This window comes from Staurois parvus, unplaced genomic scaffold (genome assembly GCF_062004578.1).
Source record: "Staurois parvus isolate SC_StPar_1 unplaced genomic scaffold, SC_StPar_1.0 ptg000142l, whole genome shotgun sequence".
Lineage (NCBI taxonomy): Eukaryota > Metazoa > Chordata > Amphibia > Anura > Ranidae > Staurois > Staurois parvus.
The window spans coordinates 3,878,002-3,898,780 of NW_028317938.1; the positions used below are offsets into that span (position 1 = coordinate 3,878,002).

At 38.9% G+C, this 20,779-nt stretch overlaps 1 protein-coding gene across 1 annotated transcript in view; it reads left to right on the forward strand.

Annotated features, from left to right (window-relative positions):
• Positions 1-20,779, forward strand: part of ACACA (acetyl-CoA carboxylase alpha) — a 535,652-nt gene that overhangs the window by 225,030 nt on the left and 289,843 nt on the right. Inside the window, exon 29 of the mRNA XM_089673600.1 lies at positions 20,271-20,294. Within this exon, the coding sequence (XP_089529726.1) occupies positions 20,271-20,294 (24 nt within the window). The remainder of the gene's footprint in view (positions 1-20,270; positions 20,295-20,779) is intronic.

Here is a 20,779-nt window from a genome sequence, read left to right on the forward strand (position 1 = left end):
TGACCTGACTTATGCTGAAAATGCAGCATACATTTTGCCTCAAACCATACCACCTATGAATGTACACCAATCATTGTCATGTCTTGTCCCTTATTATCATATTGTACCAAATAGTTTTGGCAGTTCACAACTTTGGCTTCAATTGTAAGGTAAAACTTAATTTCAAGATCTTTACAAATTCCATCCTGAACTTTGCATTGCTTACTGTTCATTGTATTAATACGTAGAGAAACAGAAGCATTCATTTGGTAACTATACATGCTCGAAATGTACTGATGCTGTCTTGAAGCAGTGTACAAATTACACAAACCTGTCTTTCGCAAGTACAGTAATACCTCGGTTTAAGAATTTAATTTGTTCTGCAGGACTTTTCTTATAGCAAAAAATTCTTAAACCGAAACGCCGTTTCCCATAGGAATGCATTGAAAACCAATTAATCTGTTCCGGAGATCAGAAAAAAGTAAACACTAATAAATACCGCATGAGTTATTTTATCAAGTGATACGGCATTTTAGTAGTGACAACCATGTGTTAATATTTCAGCTGTCAGCGAGGTTCCCCACTGACAGCTGAATGTAAAAGAATTGATGGCAATTAAAAAAACAATTTAATAAACTGCGTGGGGTCCCCCTTCCCATCCATACCAAGCCCTTCATGTCTGGTATGGATTCTTAGGGGAACTCCCACGCCAAAATTTAAATAAAGAGCCAGCAATTGCATTTAGAAATCAGCATTGACACACACTTTGTATTGCGAAAAATATTCATACAAAATTTGTAAACTGAGGCATTATTTTCAGTGGATTTTCATTTGTAAACTGAAAATTACTTTAACCGAGGTATTCTTAAACCGAGGTATTACTGTAGCTGCTTTTTCCTGCCTAGGACTTTTTTTTTTTAATGATCATATAATACAGGACCCCCTTTTCAAATGAAATAGCTGGGGTGATATTAACTGTTTTTTGGAAATAGTACATTGTTGTCCACTGCTGTGTTAACAAATACAGTTGCAGTTTATTATGCTATGGGGTTGTACATATTGCTTGTGTTGTCTGTGCTACTGCATATGAGCATAATAGGACAAGTAGTATCAATAAGATCTACAAAGTCATATGCAGTGATAATGTTGCCAGGAAAGGGGAAATTACCATCTGGGCTCCTCTGTAGATGAACTGGAAACCAATAAGATGCTTAAAAAAAATTCCACTTTTGTTGAATAATATAACATACAGTATATAATTGCTTCATAAGCCATTTTGCACTTTAATGTTAACAACAATAACCTTTCCATTTCAGTCTTTAACCACTGTAATTTTCGGAAATTGTTAAATGTTGCTTCTTTACAATATGGCAGGTTGGAGACATTATCAGTGGTTTATGGTATATCCCCAGAAAAGTAATTTCCTACTTGTATGATTTGCTCACTGCTTTTCTTAAAAATCAGCACTGAATTAATAGTGACATTTTAGACACCCCCCACAATAGGAGTTACCTTTTTGGTAAGACTCCCCCTAAGGCTCCCCAATTTCTAAAAGGAATGCCAACATTGCAGCTTTCCTCATCAGAATATTGGAATTTGCTCAAGAATATAATGAAGGCTCCCTTTCAGAGATCAGGCTGGTACGGCATGGTGAAACAGCAAATTCTTCTGCAACAAAACATATTAAAATCCTTGCAATGACTAAAGATCATTTAGAGGTCATTTTGTTTTTTTCAGCTGTTGTGGCATGTTATTTGATCTATTGGAGGTGGTAATGGAAGCCAATAAGATGCTTAAAGGAAAATTCCACTTTTGTTGAATAATATAACCTACAGTACATAATTGCTTCATAAGCCATTTTGTACTTTAATATTAACAACAATAACCTTTCCATTTCAATCTTTAACCACTGTAATTTCCTGAAATTGTTAAATGTCACTTCCTTACAATATGGCAGCTTGGAGACATTACCATTGGTTTATGGTATATCCCCAGGAAAGTAATTTCCTACTTGTATGATTTACTCACTGCTTTTCTTAAAAATCAGCACTGAATTAATAGTGAAATTGTAGACACCCCCCCAGAATAGGAGTTACCTTTGTGGTAAGACTCTCCTTAAGGCTCCCCAATTTCTAAAAGGAATGCCAACATTGCAGCTTTCCTCATCAGAATTTTGGAATTTGCTCAATAATATAATGAAGGCTCCCTTTCAGAGATCAGGCTGGTAAGGCATGGTAAAACAGCACATTCTCCTGCAACAAAACTTATTAAAATCCTTGCAAAGAATAAAGATCATTTAGAGGTCATTTTGTTTCTCTCAGCTGTTGTGGCATGTTATTTCATCCATTGGAGGTGGTAAATGACAGTTTTATTGCAGGCACACCATACTGTATATGACCTTCAAGTGACTGCATTGTTTGGAGAGTGTATTAGGGAATTTTCACTTTGCTGTGGAAATATCCCTTAGCTTATTGAATGTGGGGAAACTTTACTTTGCAAAGAATACCCAATCATGTAGAAGAGGGGAAAAAACATGTTTTTGGTTGTAAATGTTTGGATGTTGGAAGTCAGGAGAACTTCACTTCATTCACAGTAAATCAACCCTTATCTTATGAGTTAGGAGTCTTTTGTATCTATTACATCATAAATGTTTTTTATGCTTTGTTGGGGTTATGAATTTGTATTGATATTTGCACTTTAAATCTGTGGAGATTGTTATTTCTTTTGCACTTAGACACTGGTGAGGTGTCATCTTGTTTTTTAGCACTGCACTTCCTGGTTTTCCATTCTACAATTCACAATCACAAACATTTTTCAATACATTGGTTAAAACTAATATACAGAAAACTATTGGTGATGAAATATACAGTACTGGTCACTGTTTGTGTGTGTCTGCATCCTAACATATAGTAGATTTTATGGGAGACTCCAGAGATCTAGGAATATTCCATAAACAGAGCAGGAAGTACCTTGACATTGTAAAGAGCAGGATTGAGAGGGTGAAAGTTTTTTACCTTTTTACATTTTATCCTTTTTCCTTATTCAAATAAAAATTACACATTTCAGGTTCAGCGTTCAAAACAAATAATAAATAAATATTCACCACTGATTTACTATATATATATATATATATATATATATATATATATATATATCTACATATATATATATAGATATATATGCTGTCCTACTAATGGTTAGCCGACAGCTAGCTAAGAAAACTGACAGAAGCAGCATTGTGTTTCATTCCAAAGCTGAATTTACTTCTGTGACAGACTCATGCACGCTAGCTTCTTACCTACTGACAATGGCCCTGGCGCTGAGGGAGCTCTGTTCTTTGGTGTGGTCCTGGGGGGGACTTTGAGAATGGTTTACTTCGGATTCAAGTCCATGTCTCCCCAAAACACACAGACTCTGAGACCTGGAGGACCAAGATACAGATGTGGGGGTCTCTGTGGCCAAAGTAGCATTGACTGCTTCAACCCCCCCCCTTTATTCCTAGACTCAGAGACTCTAAAAAGATGTTGATATAATCAGCAAAACAACCTCATGCTGAGGACTCTTGCTCTAATCTGTTTATTAAGGTGTTATCTGTTTACTATCTTCTCTTCTCCCATTGTGTGCCTCCTAGGAGTGCATTCCCATTGTTAATTGAGTTGAGTCACCTATTGTTTGTTGGGAAGTCTGGAGGTGCCTACATGATAGGATTAGACTGATGTCCACTTCATCTCATTATCTAATCAGTGTGGGATGTTTATCCTAAAGTGTAATTATGTTTTATTGTTCATGAGGGGATGGCCCCTATTTCTGGAGTGTATAAAAACCTGTGTTTTCTCTTCAATAAAGAGCTCCAGTTTGGCATCTAAGCTAGTCCTGTCTAGTCTTGTGTGCAATGCTCTGCCATAATACCTTGGTCCTGTGTCCCAGTGGCAAAGAAGCGGTTCTCTGACGGAGTCTCCCAATCGGGGTGACAGGTGTTCCATCACAACTTATGTGAATAGTTCTGTAAAACTGCAATACAATCACGAAAACTGAAGTTACAATATTTTGTCTAGAACCAATGCCAGGCCACATGTGCGATCAAGTTTGCAATTACTTATTTTGCTTGAAAACTGGTCATTTCTTGCACCTGAAAGTGTTTAGAGAAGATCAAGGCTCTTGTTTTTCAGCACAATACTTTTCCTCTTTATCTTCTCACATCTCTACAATCTTTTCCTTCCTATGGCAGGAATCATGAGGGCTTCGTGTGGTGAGCTTTTTTCCTAGGAGGTCATTTGTCCTATGGATTCTGTAGAGTGAATTATTGATCTTCGATCATTGCTACATCACTAGTAGCATTCTGGTGAGTGCATAGTGGTTGCGGAGTAGTCACTGAATCCTCAGACACTGTTGTTTTGGAAACTTTTTTGCTGTGTTTCATAGTACCACTGATACACAGATTTTCACTGAATGGACTATATTTGTTCACTACATTCACTTGTTTATGTGTTGTTATATACACATTTTTTGCACTAATTTGCATATACATTTTTTGTGTTGTGGTTTCAATACGTTGGATTCAATTCTAATTTTCCTTTTAGCGCTGCGCTTTATTTACACGTTATTTTGTGATTGATTGTCACTGTCTCTTGTGCCAGCAGCTTTTGGTTTAGTTAGCGCTCGCCATTTACTATTTTGAAGTCACAATATGCTAGTATACATGTGTATCACAAATGCATACAATAAGCATCGGCAACACAGTGGGTAAATGGTTAGCACTTCCACCTGGTAGTACTAGGGTTCAAATCCCAACCACGGCACCAGCTGCCTGGAGTTTGCATGTTCTCCCTTTGCTTGCATGGGTTTCCTCTGGGTACTCGGGTTTCCTCCCACACTCCAAAAACATGCTGATATGTTAATTGGATCCTGTCTAAATTGGCTCTAGTATATGTATGTATGAATGTAAGTTTGGTTGCTTAGATTGTACGCTCCATGAGGATTAGGGACTCATGTGAATGCACAATATATGTATGTAAACCACTGCGTAAATGGATGGCATTATATAAGTACCTGTATTAAAAAAACAAAACATTTTTTGCAAATGGCTACCGACAAATCACAATAAATACATAAATGCGGATGTGGATATAGATGTGACTTTAACAAACGCAATGAGTGAACTTACAGGCAAATGTGTATCAAAGGGAGAATGGAGAAGACATTCACTGGTGTTCTTCAGGAAGCTAAAGTGGAACTGGACTTATGTGCAAGTGAAATGTCCTGTTTCCTGTTTCAGAAATGAATAGACTTCAATTGCAATGAATTCCCAAAATATGGCTCCCTACACAATGATGTTATACAGAACAATGTATATATATTGTGTTGTTTAACTCAAATGTAGCGCTCACCAGTGATTCCAGTCCACACCAGATACGCCTTTAAGGGCTTGTTGGCTCACTTTTATTAAACACAATGGAAAAAGTTCACAGCAGTCAGTAGCCTTGGAGGAGTTTCCACCATCAACACAAAATACAGTAAGGTTCAGTCTCCTGGGGCTCTTTAGCACCGTTGCTCAGGCATTATGCCTCGGTCCTCCTGACCATCTAACACAATGTCCCTGTGCTTGAGCATAAACGCTGAACTTCAGTATGCACTCTTTCACTTGCTGCTCCAGTCTTCTGGCTTGGGTCTCTGTCTGTCATGTTCCAGACTGCACCGTGCTGACATACTTCTGGCTGCTCCCTTTCAACTACATCAACTTTGCAGAAGGGTGGGGCCCAGAACCATAGTCCTGATTGTTCTAGGAACCCAGCACATATCTGCACTATCAGTGTGCTGGTTGTCTGCAAAACCTTTTCCAGACTGCCTTTTTACATTATACATACATACAATATATATACAGTTGTGTTCAAAATAATAGCAGTCAGACATCACTAACCTGATCAATCACTGTTTTTGGTAGAAATGATATTTCTACATGGCAAATAATTTACTAGCAGGTGTAGTAGAGTAATAGAAATCCAACAGACCCAACAGTCATGCCATGCATGCTGCTGATTCTGTGTAACTGAATCACTAATTGAAAGGGGCATGTTCAAAATAATAGCAGTGTGGAGTTGTGGAGTGAGGTCATTCATTCTTTGAAAAACAGGTGGCAATTATTGCCCTTATTGAAGGAAGGAAGGCAGCAAATGTTGTACATGCTGCTTACAGTGCATTTCTCTCTGAAATTCTGAGAAAAATGGGTCGTTCCAGACATTGTTCAGAAGAACAGCGTACCTTGATTAAAAAGTTGATTGGAGAGGGGCTATCTGTCAGTTCAGAGCACGCTGAACCTGAGAGAAGACTTTATCTCTCGGGATCAGAGTGTTCCTGTGAAGTACGCCCCCTGCCCCCTAGTAAAACACTCCCCTCACACAGTTAACCCTTTCATTCAATAAAAATGTTAACAAAAATGTTAACCCCTTCCTCCCCAGTGCTATTAGTACAGTGTCAGTGTTTTTGTTTTTCACTGATCACTGTATTGGTGTCACTGGGGATGTCAGTGACCCCAAGTCAGTTCCCCCCAGTGTCAAAATGTCCGCCGCAGTCCCGCCATAAGTTGCTAATCACTGTCATAAATCGCTGATCACCGCCATAAGTCGCTGATTGCCGCAATTATTATTATAAAAAAAAAATCCCAGTATCTTTCTTGCCATTTATAAACGCTATAACTTTTACGTAAACCAATTAATTTACACGCATTGGGATTTTTTTGTAGCAAAGACATGTCGCAGAATACATTTTGGCAGAAATTTATGACAAAATTAGATTTTTACATTTTTTTACTGGACATGTTTTATAGCAAAAAGTCCAAAAAGTTTTTTTTTCTCAAAATTGTCAGCCTGTTTTTTTTTTTTTATAGCGCAAAAAATAAAATACGCACAGGTGATCAAAAAGCACCAAAAGAAAGCTCAATTTGTGGGAAAAAAAGGATGTAAATTTAATTTGGGTCCGTTGTTGCATGACCGCACAATTGTCAGTTAAAGTAATGCAGCGACGTAACACAAACCACTTCTGTAACCGCTTCCTGACCGCCCTATAGCAGAAATACTATTACAGGGCGGCATGGGTGTGCAAAATAACATATATATATATATATATATATATGTGATTCGCGCTCCCATGGTTTTCACGCCCCTCCCAGATGGCGTCAGATTGCCCGTCAGTACGCCAGTCATCATATTTAACCCCTTGATTGCCAGCAACACGCTCATACACAATAAAACTCCATTGCTAGTATAGTGTCTGAATGGATCAATATCTTTGATCAGATCAGCGTTCACATTAGTATAGCGTCCTCAAAAACGCAGCGTTAGCGGGATCAGCCCCGACGCTTACCCCCCCCCCCCTTTTCCCCCAGCAAGTGCAGTGTCAGTAGGTCCCTGTCACTTGATACATTGCACACAAAACAGCAGTGTTCGCAGAATCAGGAATATCTGTATGCGTTGATTGTGGATCAAAGCAGTTTATATGCACAACAATTTATCGCCGCCAACCCAAATTCAAACCTTGTCAGACCATTCACATGGAAACTCATTACGGTTTCCGAATTTACTTTTTTTGGGGGCCTAACCCTCAACATGGGCATTACTAAAAGAAATGAATTGTGGTTGTATTGGTCCGCAGACCCGATTCATCATATGCCCGTGTTCTCTGCTGCCATGGCCAGGCATAGATATGAGAGTATAATGTGTTTTATGCATTTCTACGACAATACACTCTGTCATCTTCGGGGTGACCCTGAATTTGACCGGCTCCACAAAATTCAGCCCCTCGCAAATCACCTTAATCAAAAATTTGCAGATGTCTATACTCCCCAGCAAAAAATCTGCGTTGAGTCCCTGATTAAATTTTCTGGCCGCCTTGCATTCAAACAATTTCTCCCCAGCAAGCGTGCCAGATATGGGGTCAAGATGTAGAAGACCTGTGAGAGGGCAACAGGCTATACTTATACGTTTCGAATATACGAGGGAAAATATAGTCACGTGGGGCCCCCTGGATGCCCAGACTACATGGGGAGCAGTGGCAAGATAGTTTAGGACTTGGTGTCATCCTTTTTCCATATGGGGTACTACTTATACGTGGACAATTTTTATTCAAGCGTGCCACTATTTAGACATTTGTTCAGTCTTGGAACTGGCGCTTGTGGCAAAGTGTGACCTAATGTGTGCCCACCATTAGAAGTGGGTGGATGCAGGGCGGTATATTCTAATGGTGGGCATACCACACACTTTTTTTTTGGCAGAGGTTTCTTCTCTTTTTTTCATTCAGTCCACAGGCTGCATACAAAGAAAAACAAAAGAACGTAGCATATACACCCAACAAGGACCAGCGACGTACTGGTACATCACTGGACTTTGAGTGGTTATACCAGGATAATGCCTATAGCTGCAGGCATCATTCTGGTATAATTTTTTTCAGCTGGCGATTAGCTTTCATGTAAAAGCAATCCTAGTGGCTAATTAACTGCAGGATTGCTTTTACAAGCAGCGGGAGATGATGCCCCCCCCTCCCCCACTGCCTTCCACGGCTTTCTCGGGCAGTCACGCGCCATCGGGGGAACCTGAGAATGCAGCCGAGGTTTCTGCCAGCTGACCATAGAGCTGATTGGAGACCAGAATGGTGCCAATCATCTCTATAGCCTAAGAATTTGGAAGCTACGAGCATTTCATCACTTCAGTTTCGCAGGATATAAACAGCACCATTTGTAAATTGGGAAAGCATTTGATCACACTGATTTTGGTTTGATTAGATAATGTAAGGGCAGAGGAGAGATCTAGAGTCTGATAGACCCCACATTTCTCAAAAAAGAATATATGACAATGCCCATTGAAGTTATTGGGGATATTTGCATTCCCTGTGATAGCATTAAAAGTGATCAAAAAAAAAAAATTAAAAGGACAGTGTAAAAATAATAAAAAAAATCAAAATAACTTAAAAAAAAAAAGTACCCTTGTCCCCCGCACATACGCGCACCTCGTTCATGAGTGTTGACCCTGTGCCAGTATGGAAACAGCAGTTGCACCATGCATGTGAGGTATCGCTACGAACTTCAGATCAAGGGCAGTAATTCTAACACTAGACCTCCTCTGTAAATCTAAAATGGTAGCTTGTAAAGGCTTTTAAACATTGCCTATGGATATTAAAAACTTATGCAGTTTGTCGCCCACTATTTTATTCACTATGGTGTTTGCTTTAAAAAAATATATAATGTTTGGGGTTTAAATTAATTTCCTAGCAAAAAAGACTGATTTTTTTTTTTCATGTGAACAAAAAGTGTCATTAAAGGCTTGGTCTTCAGGTGGTTAGAAGAGAGTGAGTGATGTGTGGCATAAACTTCTAATGCTGGGCATAGAATGCCCCCATCCCCCAAAACAACCCCTTTTTGGAAAGTAGACACCCCAAACTATTTGCTGAGAGGCATGTTGAATCAATAGAAGAATTAATTTTTTTTACCACAAGTTTTTGGAAAATGACAAACAAAAACATTTTTTTTTTTTTACACAAAATTGTCACTTAAATGATTTATTGCTCACATATGCCATGGGTATATGTAGAATTACTCCCCAAAATACATTCTGCTACTTCTCCCGGGTATGGGGGTACCACATGTGAGAGACATTTTGCCAGTCTAGCCAAGTACAGGACCCCAAAATCCAATAAGCATCTTCAGGATTTTAAAGGGCTTTATTTCCTCATTACACTTCCTGAGGCCCTGAAATGCCAGAATAGCACCTAACCCCCCCCCAAATGACCCCTTTTTGGAAAGTAGACACCCCAAGGAATTTGATAAGAAGCATGGTAAGTATTTTGCAGATCTCATTTGTTGCCACAAGTTTTTGGAAAATGAAGAAAAACAAACAAAAACATTTTTTCTATTTTTTTTTCAAAACCTTTTGAGAAAAAATGAGATCTGCAAAATACTTGTCTTGTCCGTGTCTACTTTCCAGAAAGGGGTAATTTGGGGGGGTTTGGTGCTATCCTGGCATGTTTGGGCCTTCGAAACTGTGATAGGTATTAAGGAAGTGAAATGAGGAAGTTACGCACCTTCAGGCTTTCAAAGTGGTCATTGGATTTCGGGCACCTGTATGTGGCTAGGCTCCCAAAAAGTCTCACATGTGGTATCCTTATACTTGGTAGAAGTAGCAGAATGTATTTTGGGGTGTAATTCCACATATACCCATGGCTTGTGCGAGAAATAAATCATTTAAATGACAACTTTGTGTCATTTCCAGAAACTGGAAAAAAAATAAATCTTCCATGGACACAATATGCCTTTCAGCAGATAGCTTAGGGTGTCTACTTTACGAAAAGGGGTCATTTGAGGGTGTCTGTACTATCCTGGTTTTTTAGCACCTCAAGAAATGTGATGGGCAGTCAGAAAGTAAATGCTGTGTAAATTCCATTATCTATACCATAGTTTGTAGACGCTATAATTTTCACACAAAGCAATAAATGTACACTTACTGGGATTTTTTTTAACCAAAAACATGTAGCAGAATACATTTTGGCCTAAATATATGACGAAATTTTAGTGTTTTTTGGATATTTTTTATGACCGAAATGAGAAAATATTGTTTTTTTCAAAAAAAAATTTTTTTCTTCAAAAATGTTTTTGTTTATAGCACCAAAAATTAAAAGTGCACAGGTGATCAAATACTACCAAAAAAGGCTCTATTTGTGTGAAAAAAGGACATACATTTAATTTATGTTCCGTATTGCATGACTGCGCAATTGTCCATTAAACTAGCGCTGCGCTGTGTAGCAAAAAAATGGCGTAAATTGCAGTATCTATACCATAGTTTGTAGACGCTATAACTTTCACACAAAGCAATCAATATACACTTATTGGGGTTTTTTGTAACCAAAAACATGTAGCGGAATACATTTTAGCCTAAATTTATAACTAACTTTGAGTTTACTATATATTGTTTATAGCTGAAAGTAAAAAATATTGTTTTTCTTCAAAATTTGTGGTCTTTTTTTGTTTATAGCGTGAAAAATAAAAAGCGCACAGGTGATCAAATACCACTGAAAGAAAGCTCTATTTGTATGAAAATAAGGACGTTTTCGTTTGGGTGCAGCATTGCATGACCGCGCAATTATCAGTTGAATTAGTGCAGCGCCGAGTAGCAAAAAGAGGCCTGGTAAGGAAGGGGGGTAAATCCTCTGGATGGCAAGTGGTTTAAAGCCAGCAGCTGGAAAAGCTATAATAAACTTTTAATAAACACTCACTTACATGTCCCAGGGTCCAGCGACGTGCTCACCTTCACCGTCCCTTCTCTGCCTCTTTTTTTTCCCTGGCATCGTAGCTGTGGGTACCAGGCTGTGACAGCTTGCGGCTTCATATCCTGATTGGTCCAGCAGTCTTCTGGGACCTGTGAATATCCCCAGGAGACTGCAGGAGGAAGGAGGGGGGCCAAACTTCCGGCTCACTTTGCCATGGCGGGTACCTGTCAAAACCAGGTATTCGCTCCTACCTCCCCCCGCAAATGGTGCCAAATATGGCAGTGGAGGGGGGGAGGAGGCAAACAAGCGGAGCTTCCACTTTTGGGTGGAACTCCACTTTAAGCATGTTCTTTTGTAGAATTTACAAAACATTTGATTGTACAATGCTATAGGGTTGATTTACTAAAGGCAAATAGGCTGTTTCTCTTTGCAAGGGAATTTGGCCCAGAGCTTAGAAAAATTTGTCTGTGGGAAATCAACCCCACTATATCAGAAATATTTGAAGTTTTGGGCTGGAGACTACTGCTTTAGGCAGACAAGGACCAAGCCTGTTTCCTATTTTACATTTGAAAAATGATAGAAGATAAGGGTACTCAATTGTTCTATGCGAAGCACAGTGTTTACCTGCATTCATCATTTTGTGTTACTGTTGTCTGTGGAGAGATCTCTGTTTGTTGGTTTGGAATATTAATACGATAGCTCACAACGAGAACCACTCTGATAAATGCGCTTCACTGTAATCAGAGTGATGATCAGAGGATTGATTCAACAAATGCACTAGTTTGCCATTATCATCTGCTAGTTGGCATAAGTACCTTGACCTGTATACATGAGTAATCAGAGTCTTTCACACAGATGTCATGCTTATGGCAGAACCACACATAGGCTCGTATTGCATTACTCCCTATTTTATGTTTGCCGTGTGATAAAGAATGCAGCCAGAAAAGTGTATTCTGAAAGGAGTCAATGGAACCTGGATCCATTTATGAAATATGTATATAAAGCTATGAATGGCTAGGTCTGCTTGATACCCATTAGGAGTATAGATTTAGGGTGCATTCACCCCGGCCACAACTGGACTCTTTCTTTACTGTCCCGCTGGTCTGCACTCACACTGGGCTACAGGCAAGTGTTCCCGGGTACACTTACATCACCATCTCTACTTACTAGACCACAGGGATCCCTGCTTCCATGCTCAGTGATCTACGGAGATTTCTGTGCTTAGGCACAGTTTGTACTTATACTGAAGCAAACTGTACTGGCCCACAGGGGAACAGTGCTTGGGACTACCTCTTCCAAGTGGTCATAGGCTTGATATACTTAACCATTCTTGGGCATCCCAGAACATCATTGTAAGCTGGCTGTCTGAACCTGGAAAAGGCAGCCAACTGAAGAGTACCAAGATGGCAGTGCAGGACCAAGGCTATGTCACCCAAAAAATGGATTGCAGTGGGATAATGTTGGATTCGATGTATAGGAGAGTATGTGTTTTGAAAATAACCCAGCCATACGGGTGCAAACATTAAAAAAAAAAAGTGTGGGTGGGGGGCTCCAGGTTAAAGCGGAGTTCCAGCCACATTTGTTTTTATTACAAGTCAGCAGCTACAGAAATTGTAGCAGCTGACTTTTCATAAACACACACTTATCTGTCCTGAAGTCCAGCGATGTTCTCACCCGCAGCATCCCTGCTTCCCTTCTCTCCTCCACGGCCCCGACAGCTCAACTGTGGGCACCAAGCTGTGACACCTTGCAGCTTCACACTGACCACTGCACATGCACAAGTCACGCTGCGCATCCTAATTGGTCCAGCAGTCTTCTGGGACCTGTGAAGAGTCCCAGAAGACTGCAGGAGGAAGGAGGGGGGCCAAACGTCTGGCTCACTTCGCCGTGGCAAACAGAGCAACAAAAGGTTCCAAATAAGGCAGTGGAGTGGGGGAGGAGGCAAACAAGTGGAGCTTTCACTTTTGGGTGAAACTCCACATTAAGTTCCACTTTAAATGGGCTTATTGCGGTTAAACTACAATTTTTAACAGTCTCCAGTTCTTTGCACATATAAATGGGTTATAAGGACCGTTACTTGCTTAAATACTTATCCTCTGATAGAAGCAGCAATTCTGCACTTTAAAGCCTAAGTGCAGCCAAAATAAAAAAAATATTAAAAGAAGAGGCACCAGCACAAGGGACGCGTGCAACTAACTTTACATTATGTTCCTTGTGCTGATTTTTGTTTATTTTGATTGCACATTTTAAAGGCTACATGCTTATAATGCAGCTAAATTTATTTTCACTGCACCACAGTTGTAATGCAGCCTGTACGGTAGGTCTTCTTCTGAGATCTTTGAGACCAGAATCCAAAGATTTGTTTTTTCTATTATATTCCCTTGCTTGATGCTATAGCCTGTGAAAAGCTATCATAAATGTATTATTAAACTGGAGGTGGATGGAGGTCTGTTTCCACATACCGTTTTAGTTCTCTTTGAACACGAAGTTAATTCTTTGACAGAATTACGGCAGTTAGAGCCTTCTAGGTATCTTAGAGCCAGCTGATCTTAGCCATTTCTGATTATTGATTTGCCTCTCTCATCCCTAAATATGAATAGAAACACAAGAGCAACATCTTGCCCTCCTCGTAATGACTGCAGCAGTGGGGTAGGGGGTGAACCTAGAAACAAAGACACAGTGATCTTACAGCCTGAGGATACCTGAGATACATAGCCAGTGATACAGTGATTGTATAGCCTGAGGATACCTTAGATACTTAGCCAGTGATGCAATGATTGTACAGCCTGAGGGTAATAGAGATACATAGCCAGGGATGCAATGATCATACAGTCTGAGGATACCTCAGATACATAGCCAGTGGGAGATTTAGTATTTTGCATCATCTACCTATAAATTGTTTCCGTTATTACTTTCTTTCATTGACTATCTGTACAGAGCTGTTCAGGTCAGTGCTGTTTATTGCTGTGGATATACCACTGTGCAACATATTGTCAAGGTTTGGTGTATCGAAGAACACTCCATTTAGCGGCAAAGACTAAAGAAACTAAAGGGCATAGTAGCTTGTAAAGTCATTCCTCTGTAATGTGGCCAGCAGCACTACAGGACATTGTGATATTACAAATCAGCAAAAGCTTTTAGGGTGAAAACATTCCGGGTGCTGGACAAGCATCTTTTTCCAATTATAACCACCTAAAGTGTATCCAAAGCCAAAACCTTTTTTTATTTTACTTTTTTTTTTGGATGAAGTGTCCCAACTGAAATATATTCTGTCACCTCGTGTTCTGATTTTGTGTTACCCATCATGTTGACTTAAAATTTTCCCTCCTTTGTCCATAAGCGCTGCGTAAACTGTTGGTGCTATATAAGTCCTGTATTATTATTATTATTATTATTAATAATAATAATAATAATAATAATAATAACATAAAAATTTGTCTTTAAATCTTAAATACCCTTTTGGCTTTGAACGGTATACATGGTGCCTGCACCAGTATGCCGGTAGCAATGTAACCACTTACCATCCGGCCCATGTGGATAATCGGCCAGACAGGAGTGCTGCCGATGCGGGTGGATATTTCTAAATGTTCCCCCACACACATTGCCTGGGCACGCTCCCTGGGAGCGCGCGGCACCGCAATCTGTGCCCGCTATGTTTGGAGATCGCTGTACAGGACCTCTGTGTGAGGTCCTGATTCATGTGATCACTTATTGGCCAAAGAGTGATCACACGAATAGTAGTAAACAAGATGTCACTTTTGACATCATTGCTTACTACTTGTGAAATCTGTGAATGATCACAGAGGTCACATGGTACAAGGCTATTCACAACAGCCTCGTACCATGTGACAAGCGGTGACCAATCACAGCTCACACAGTATTTCTCAATGGGTGCAAGAATGCAGCCAGAGAGGAGGACAAATTATTGCTTTTACAGCCTTTATGGGTGTAAAAGCAATCAGTGTGAAAAAAAAAAAAATTTCATCACCCCTCACAAGTAGTACAGTGTCACTATGGTGACACTGTACTGCTAGGGTGACAGTATGTTAATAAATAAATAATATAAAAAAATTAAAATAAAAATATAAAACATTTTGAAAAATTATACATTTTGGTTATAAACTAAGTTGGATTTTTTTTTTTTACTAAACAGATTAATACATTTTGGCCATGATTTATGAAGAAAGATTATTTAATTGCAAAAGTTTATAAGAAAAACACTTTTTTAAAAAAATGTTTGGACATTTTCATTTATATAGCAAAAAAAATAAAAATCCCAGTAGTGAATAAATACCACCAAAATAACATTTTATCTGTCTCAAAAAAATGCTAAAAAGTTCATATGGGCACAGTGTTGCATGACCGAGCAATTGTCATTCAAAGTGTGATAGCACTGACGTCTGAAAATTGGCCTGGACAGGAAGGGGGTTAAAGTGTCCAGACTTGAAGTGGTTAAACGAAAATGGTTTTGGGTCACTATTACTATAAAAGGATCACCTTTTACTAAAAAATAATAAATGCACATTTTTATGCAGGTAAAATAATTTGCATATATTATTTTTAGTCGCAGGAGCCTGTAAACCTTTGCAATAGTGATTAGCAGATCCCTGGTGCTATGCAGGTCTGGTCTCCTGCAGACCTGTCAGTATATGTGCTTGCCTACACATCCCGTATTGGCTAGCAGATATACTAACAAGAAGAATCAATGAACTACACGGCACTCCACAGCGCAGTCGTAGTTCACTTAGAACTACAAGCCCACAGCTGCTAAGGCTGTCAGGACTTGTAGTTTCTCATTCACAGAGGACTGTGAATGAGTGACACGGTTGGGTGAGCGGAGCCCTGCACAGCAGCATTTTTTTAAATATTTTGACAGCTAGCTGGAGGAGGAAATCCCTGTTAGCTGTCAAAGCAGGGGCCGGTCTATTCGTGACATGATACACCCTGAATATTGGTGTAACATCCTATGAAAGGTGAACGTATCCTTTTATATTTCTTTTTTAACTTTTTTTTTTTACTGTCTATATATGTTTGTTTTACAAATAGACATGCAATACATGAGTCTCCAAACATTATTTAAGTACAGCAAAATAGCTTTTCAGCTCCCTCTGTCTGGCAGAAACCTGGGACACAGTGGTTTGATAAGGCATGAATCACTGTTCTGATAATTCATTCAGTTCCGTAAAGAAGGAGCAGAACAGTAAAGTTATACTTAAGTGAATAAGACAACATATGAAATGTTATAGTGGCGCTAAATTAATAGTGATGAGGTGACATAGTGAGTAACACACAATAAAATGGGAATAAATCAATAAAATAACAGTGAATTACTGTGAATCCAAAAATGATATATAATAATCCAAAGTCCACAGAAATATTTCCTCCTTCTTTGGAATCCACCACGTGCTGTCTAATAATAACCAGGTGCCTCAAAGTGTCCCCCACATGGATGTGCACTCACCAATAGTTCTTGCCTCCCACTTTTGTGGTTGGCAAAACAGGCTTCAAAGAATAATTCTCAAAATACAAGCGGATTATAACCAATGGAGTACAACCATCATTGAGGTATAATGGTTCAAACTGTTAAGGATTCCATACATTCCAATGCTTATGTATCATACAAGCATGATATTTCTCAAAGATTTCATAATGCCTCTAATAAATGAATAATATGCAAAGTAATTAAAGCAAATTATATAGGACAAAGAATCCTCCAAATAGCCTGGACAAGATGGCGCCTCAGATGGTTGTAGAAGAGCACATATGCTGAAATGTCTTGTAGGGTGTTTTCAATGTGGAAAAGTCTGTTCTCCCTCTCCAGTGCTGTTCAGGTTTTCATTCCTGCCCGGGCCTCAGTTGGGAAGATTTGTTCTTGGTAAAGTTATACTGCTGATGATGTAAAAAGAAGACTACAGCTGCACCTGCCAGGTTGATAAAAGGCTACATGATAGTAATATGCAATATTTTATATTTACTTGAATAGGAAAAAAATTACAAATTAACAATTTTTTTTTGTGAGCATAAAGGCTCTTGCATACAGGCAGCCTGAGCCCGTTCAGGGTAACTGAGGCTGAATTTCCTCCGCGCAGGCAGCCCAGGTGCAGTGCACAGCCTGTCATTAACATGAATGTCTGCACTTGTGAATACAAGCGTGCCATTGTAAACATGATTACAGCGCACCTGCAGTACTTACAAAGGAGTGCCTTGTAGGATCTTTTTATTTATTTGATAAGTCCCTTTCACACGAACATTCCAATCGGGTCCACCTGTCCGTTTTTCAGGCAGACCCAATCAGAGCCTCCCTTCTCCTCTATGGAGCAGCGGGTATATACAGACATACGATCCGCCAAAAACAGATGGATGGGGATCTGTTACCGTTCAGTCCAGTGGATCACATTGGATGGCAGTCATGTATAAATGGACAGATCCCCTTCTGAATAAGATCATAGGCAGAGTCCGCCCTGTGTGAAAGGGGCCATATTAAGAAGAGAGTTGGAGATGGAACAACAATTTTGTGGCAGGATAAGTAAAACATCAGTAAAGCCGGAAACAATGGTTTGGCGTTCCCAAAGGATACAAGAAACCATTAGGCGACTTATGTCTTAGGACTGCACTTTGAGCTAACATATCATTCAAAATGCCCTTTCATCTGCAATGTTCTACGGTAACATTGAAAATGTAGCTTTGCAACTTACTCCATTTGTGAGCCAATCAAAATATTCTGGGAAATCTATATATATACTCTGTGTGTGTGTATGTGTGTGTGTGTATATATATATATATATATATATATATATATATATATATATATATATAAAAAGCTTATTGTTTGCAATTTGTTTATGCATTTCACAGCCTGTATGCTTCAATATGTCACAGACCTTTACTTGTACATGAGGCTGAGTCTACATCATTAACTTCTCAGCAGTAGATGTGCTTGTGGTGAACTTCTCCTCTGCTCTTCTCTATACCCCATTAGTCTCTGCTTCTTGTGCGAAAAAAATTATATAATGCACAACGAAGTGTGATCATCCTCTTACAGCTAACATTTGCATATGTATGTATTTTCTTTTACTGGTTAATAAATGACTCAGGAGGTTGAGCAACGGAGGAGCAAGTGTGGACTCCTGTTCTAGAAAAGCTGTTGCCAGAGTTGTATGGCTTTAGAACAGATTCAGTAGTGTGATACGCATACAACAATTTCCCAATAAATGTATAATTATGTAAGTTCATTCATTGGTTGAGGGTACATAAAGTTACAATCCATTCAGATTTCTAATTCAAAAGAGGTTTGATCAATTGTCCCAAGCTGACCATACACAAATAGATTTTTAAACGTACATAAAATTATTTTCTCTGCATTATTTTTTTTGTTTTCTTTGGTTCATTCTACTTAATATTATGGGATGTGGCACACAGGAGCCTATTATATGCATATGCCCTTACAGTTTGTCACTCTATGTGGGGTATTTATCCATGTTATTTTCTCTACATTAGATGATATGACAAATGTTGTCATTTGAAAGTACTTCAAAACCTTTTTGCTTTTAAACATTTGATTTTGGAGTGAAAATCTTCTCAAACAAAACCATATTTGCTGTTAGAAATTCATTAGATTGAGAAAATGTTCCATCCTGCTCCTTCCAATTATCTTTGTGATCAAAAACAAACATCAATTTGACCTCACTAATGATTAGAAAACCAAATGAACATTATTTTAACAAAAAATTTCCAATGAAATTCTACTAGTGTATGGCCATCTTTAGACAGATTTTCTTTGGCTTTGGGTGTACAGTGTGCAGCTCTATCATGCTGGGAGAGGAACCCACACTTTTTTTAGGCAGTTTGGTAAAAGAGAGGGCTAATCCAATCGTTCTCAACCTTTTTGAGATAGAGGAACCCCTAATATAACTTTGAAGTCTCAGGGAACCCCTGCTAAAAATGACTATATCTACAGCTCATGATACATCAATGTGATCAGTGGGAAGAATGCTCCTTATACTTGTGGTTACTGGGAAGAATGACCCCCTTAAAGATAGCTAAAAAGATCAATGGTGTCACTGGGAACTTATCTAAGAGGCAGAAATTGCTCATTGCGCAAGGAACCCCTAGCAACCTCTGGAGGACCCCTAGGGTTCCACGGAACCCTGGTTGAGAAACCCTGGGCTAATCTGTTGCTTCTGTTCCTTTTATCCTCAGCCACTATTGTGACAACTGCAGTCTTTGTTCTTACTATTGCAAAAAGTTACACATACTGTAAGAAATGGCAGCCTGATTTGTGACTGAGCCTTCTGACCTGAATTATAAAACCTTTTTGCTTCCCATATATGGTATGTTCTATTTTATTATGCCTGAAATCCAGGCACATATAAAAATCTCACGCTCTGTATTCATTCATACATCAATAAATGTATTTTTAAAATGCAATCATTGTAAGTATCTTAAAGCAGGACTAAAAGTAAAAATACTTAACGTAGTAACAATGATCTGACGTCTGCGAGGTTCCTTGCCATCGCTGGCATCTTCACAGCTGCCGGTCTATGTCCATCATAGTTAGCCAGCAGGGGATATCTCATGACTCCTGCGCATGCACAGGAGTGCAGTCATCTCAGCACACTTTGTATGTCTCTTCTGCTTTATTTATTTATTTTTAACCTTTAGTTCTGCTTTAAGTTGACCTGCTCTTAGTAGATTGCTATAGTACCTTGATCAGCAGGGTACATGCACTAACATGGAAAACACCGATAGGAGAGTAGAGCAGTCTGCTTCTCCTCTAAGTTTTCAGCCACAGGCTAGGGTAAGGACAAGACTCGTAAAAGTTGCTTATTAGCAGAAAAGCAACATCAGGTCTTCTATCCTGAAAGAGATGTCTTTAATGTCTTGCATAGCCATGGAAATTACAGGACAGAAAGGCAAATCCTTTTGCAGGTTAAACTGCTCTCTATATACCACAATACATGAAAAAAATGTGTTGTCTGTATTGAGGTTTAAAATTATTTATGTGAGTAAGAACATCATTAATTATTTTAATTTCATTGCAGAGGGAACATTCCTACGCTAAACAGGTATGTATTTTTTTATATTTTTAACTTCACATGTCACTCTTCAGCTAAAATATGACTTTTGGACATAGTAATGTTATAATAAAGCAGAACTCATTATATACTTATTTACATACCCCATGTAGAGTTTTCCCATATTCTATGTCATTTTGGCCAATTTTTAGTTATTTTTCTGAGAAATTATTTTTGTACATGAATGTATATGTATATGCATGTATCTATAGTCATTAAATATAAATAAGGAATTTTAGGGGACAGTTCCTTTTCCCATATATAACTTTATCAGAAAGGATAGATTAATTAACCAATGATTTTCACTGGGCTACAGAAGGGGATGATGGACTCATCCATTTAATAGCCATGAACCTGCGAGCCATAAACTATGTTTCTTGCAGGAATATTCTAGTATAGTGTGGCCAAATTTGTTTATCTGGCATACCAAATGAAAAAATGTCAGGTGTACTTGCTACCCGAAGTGAGAAATAATT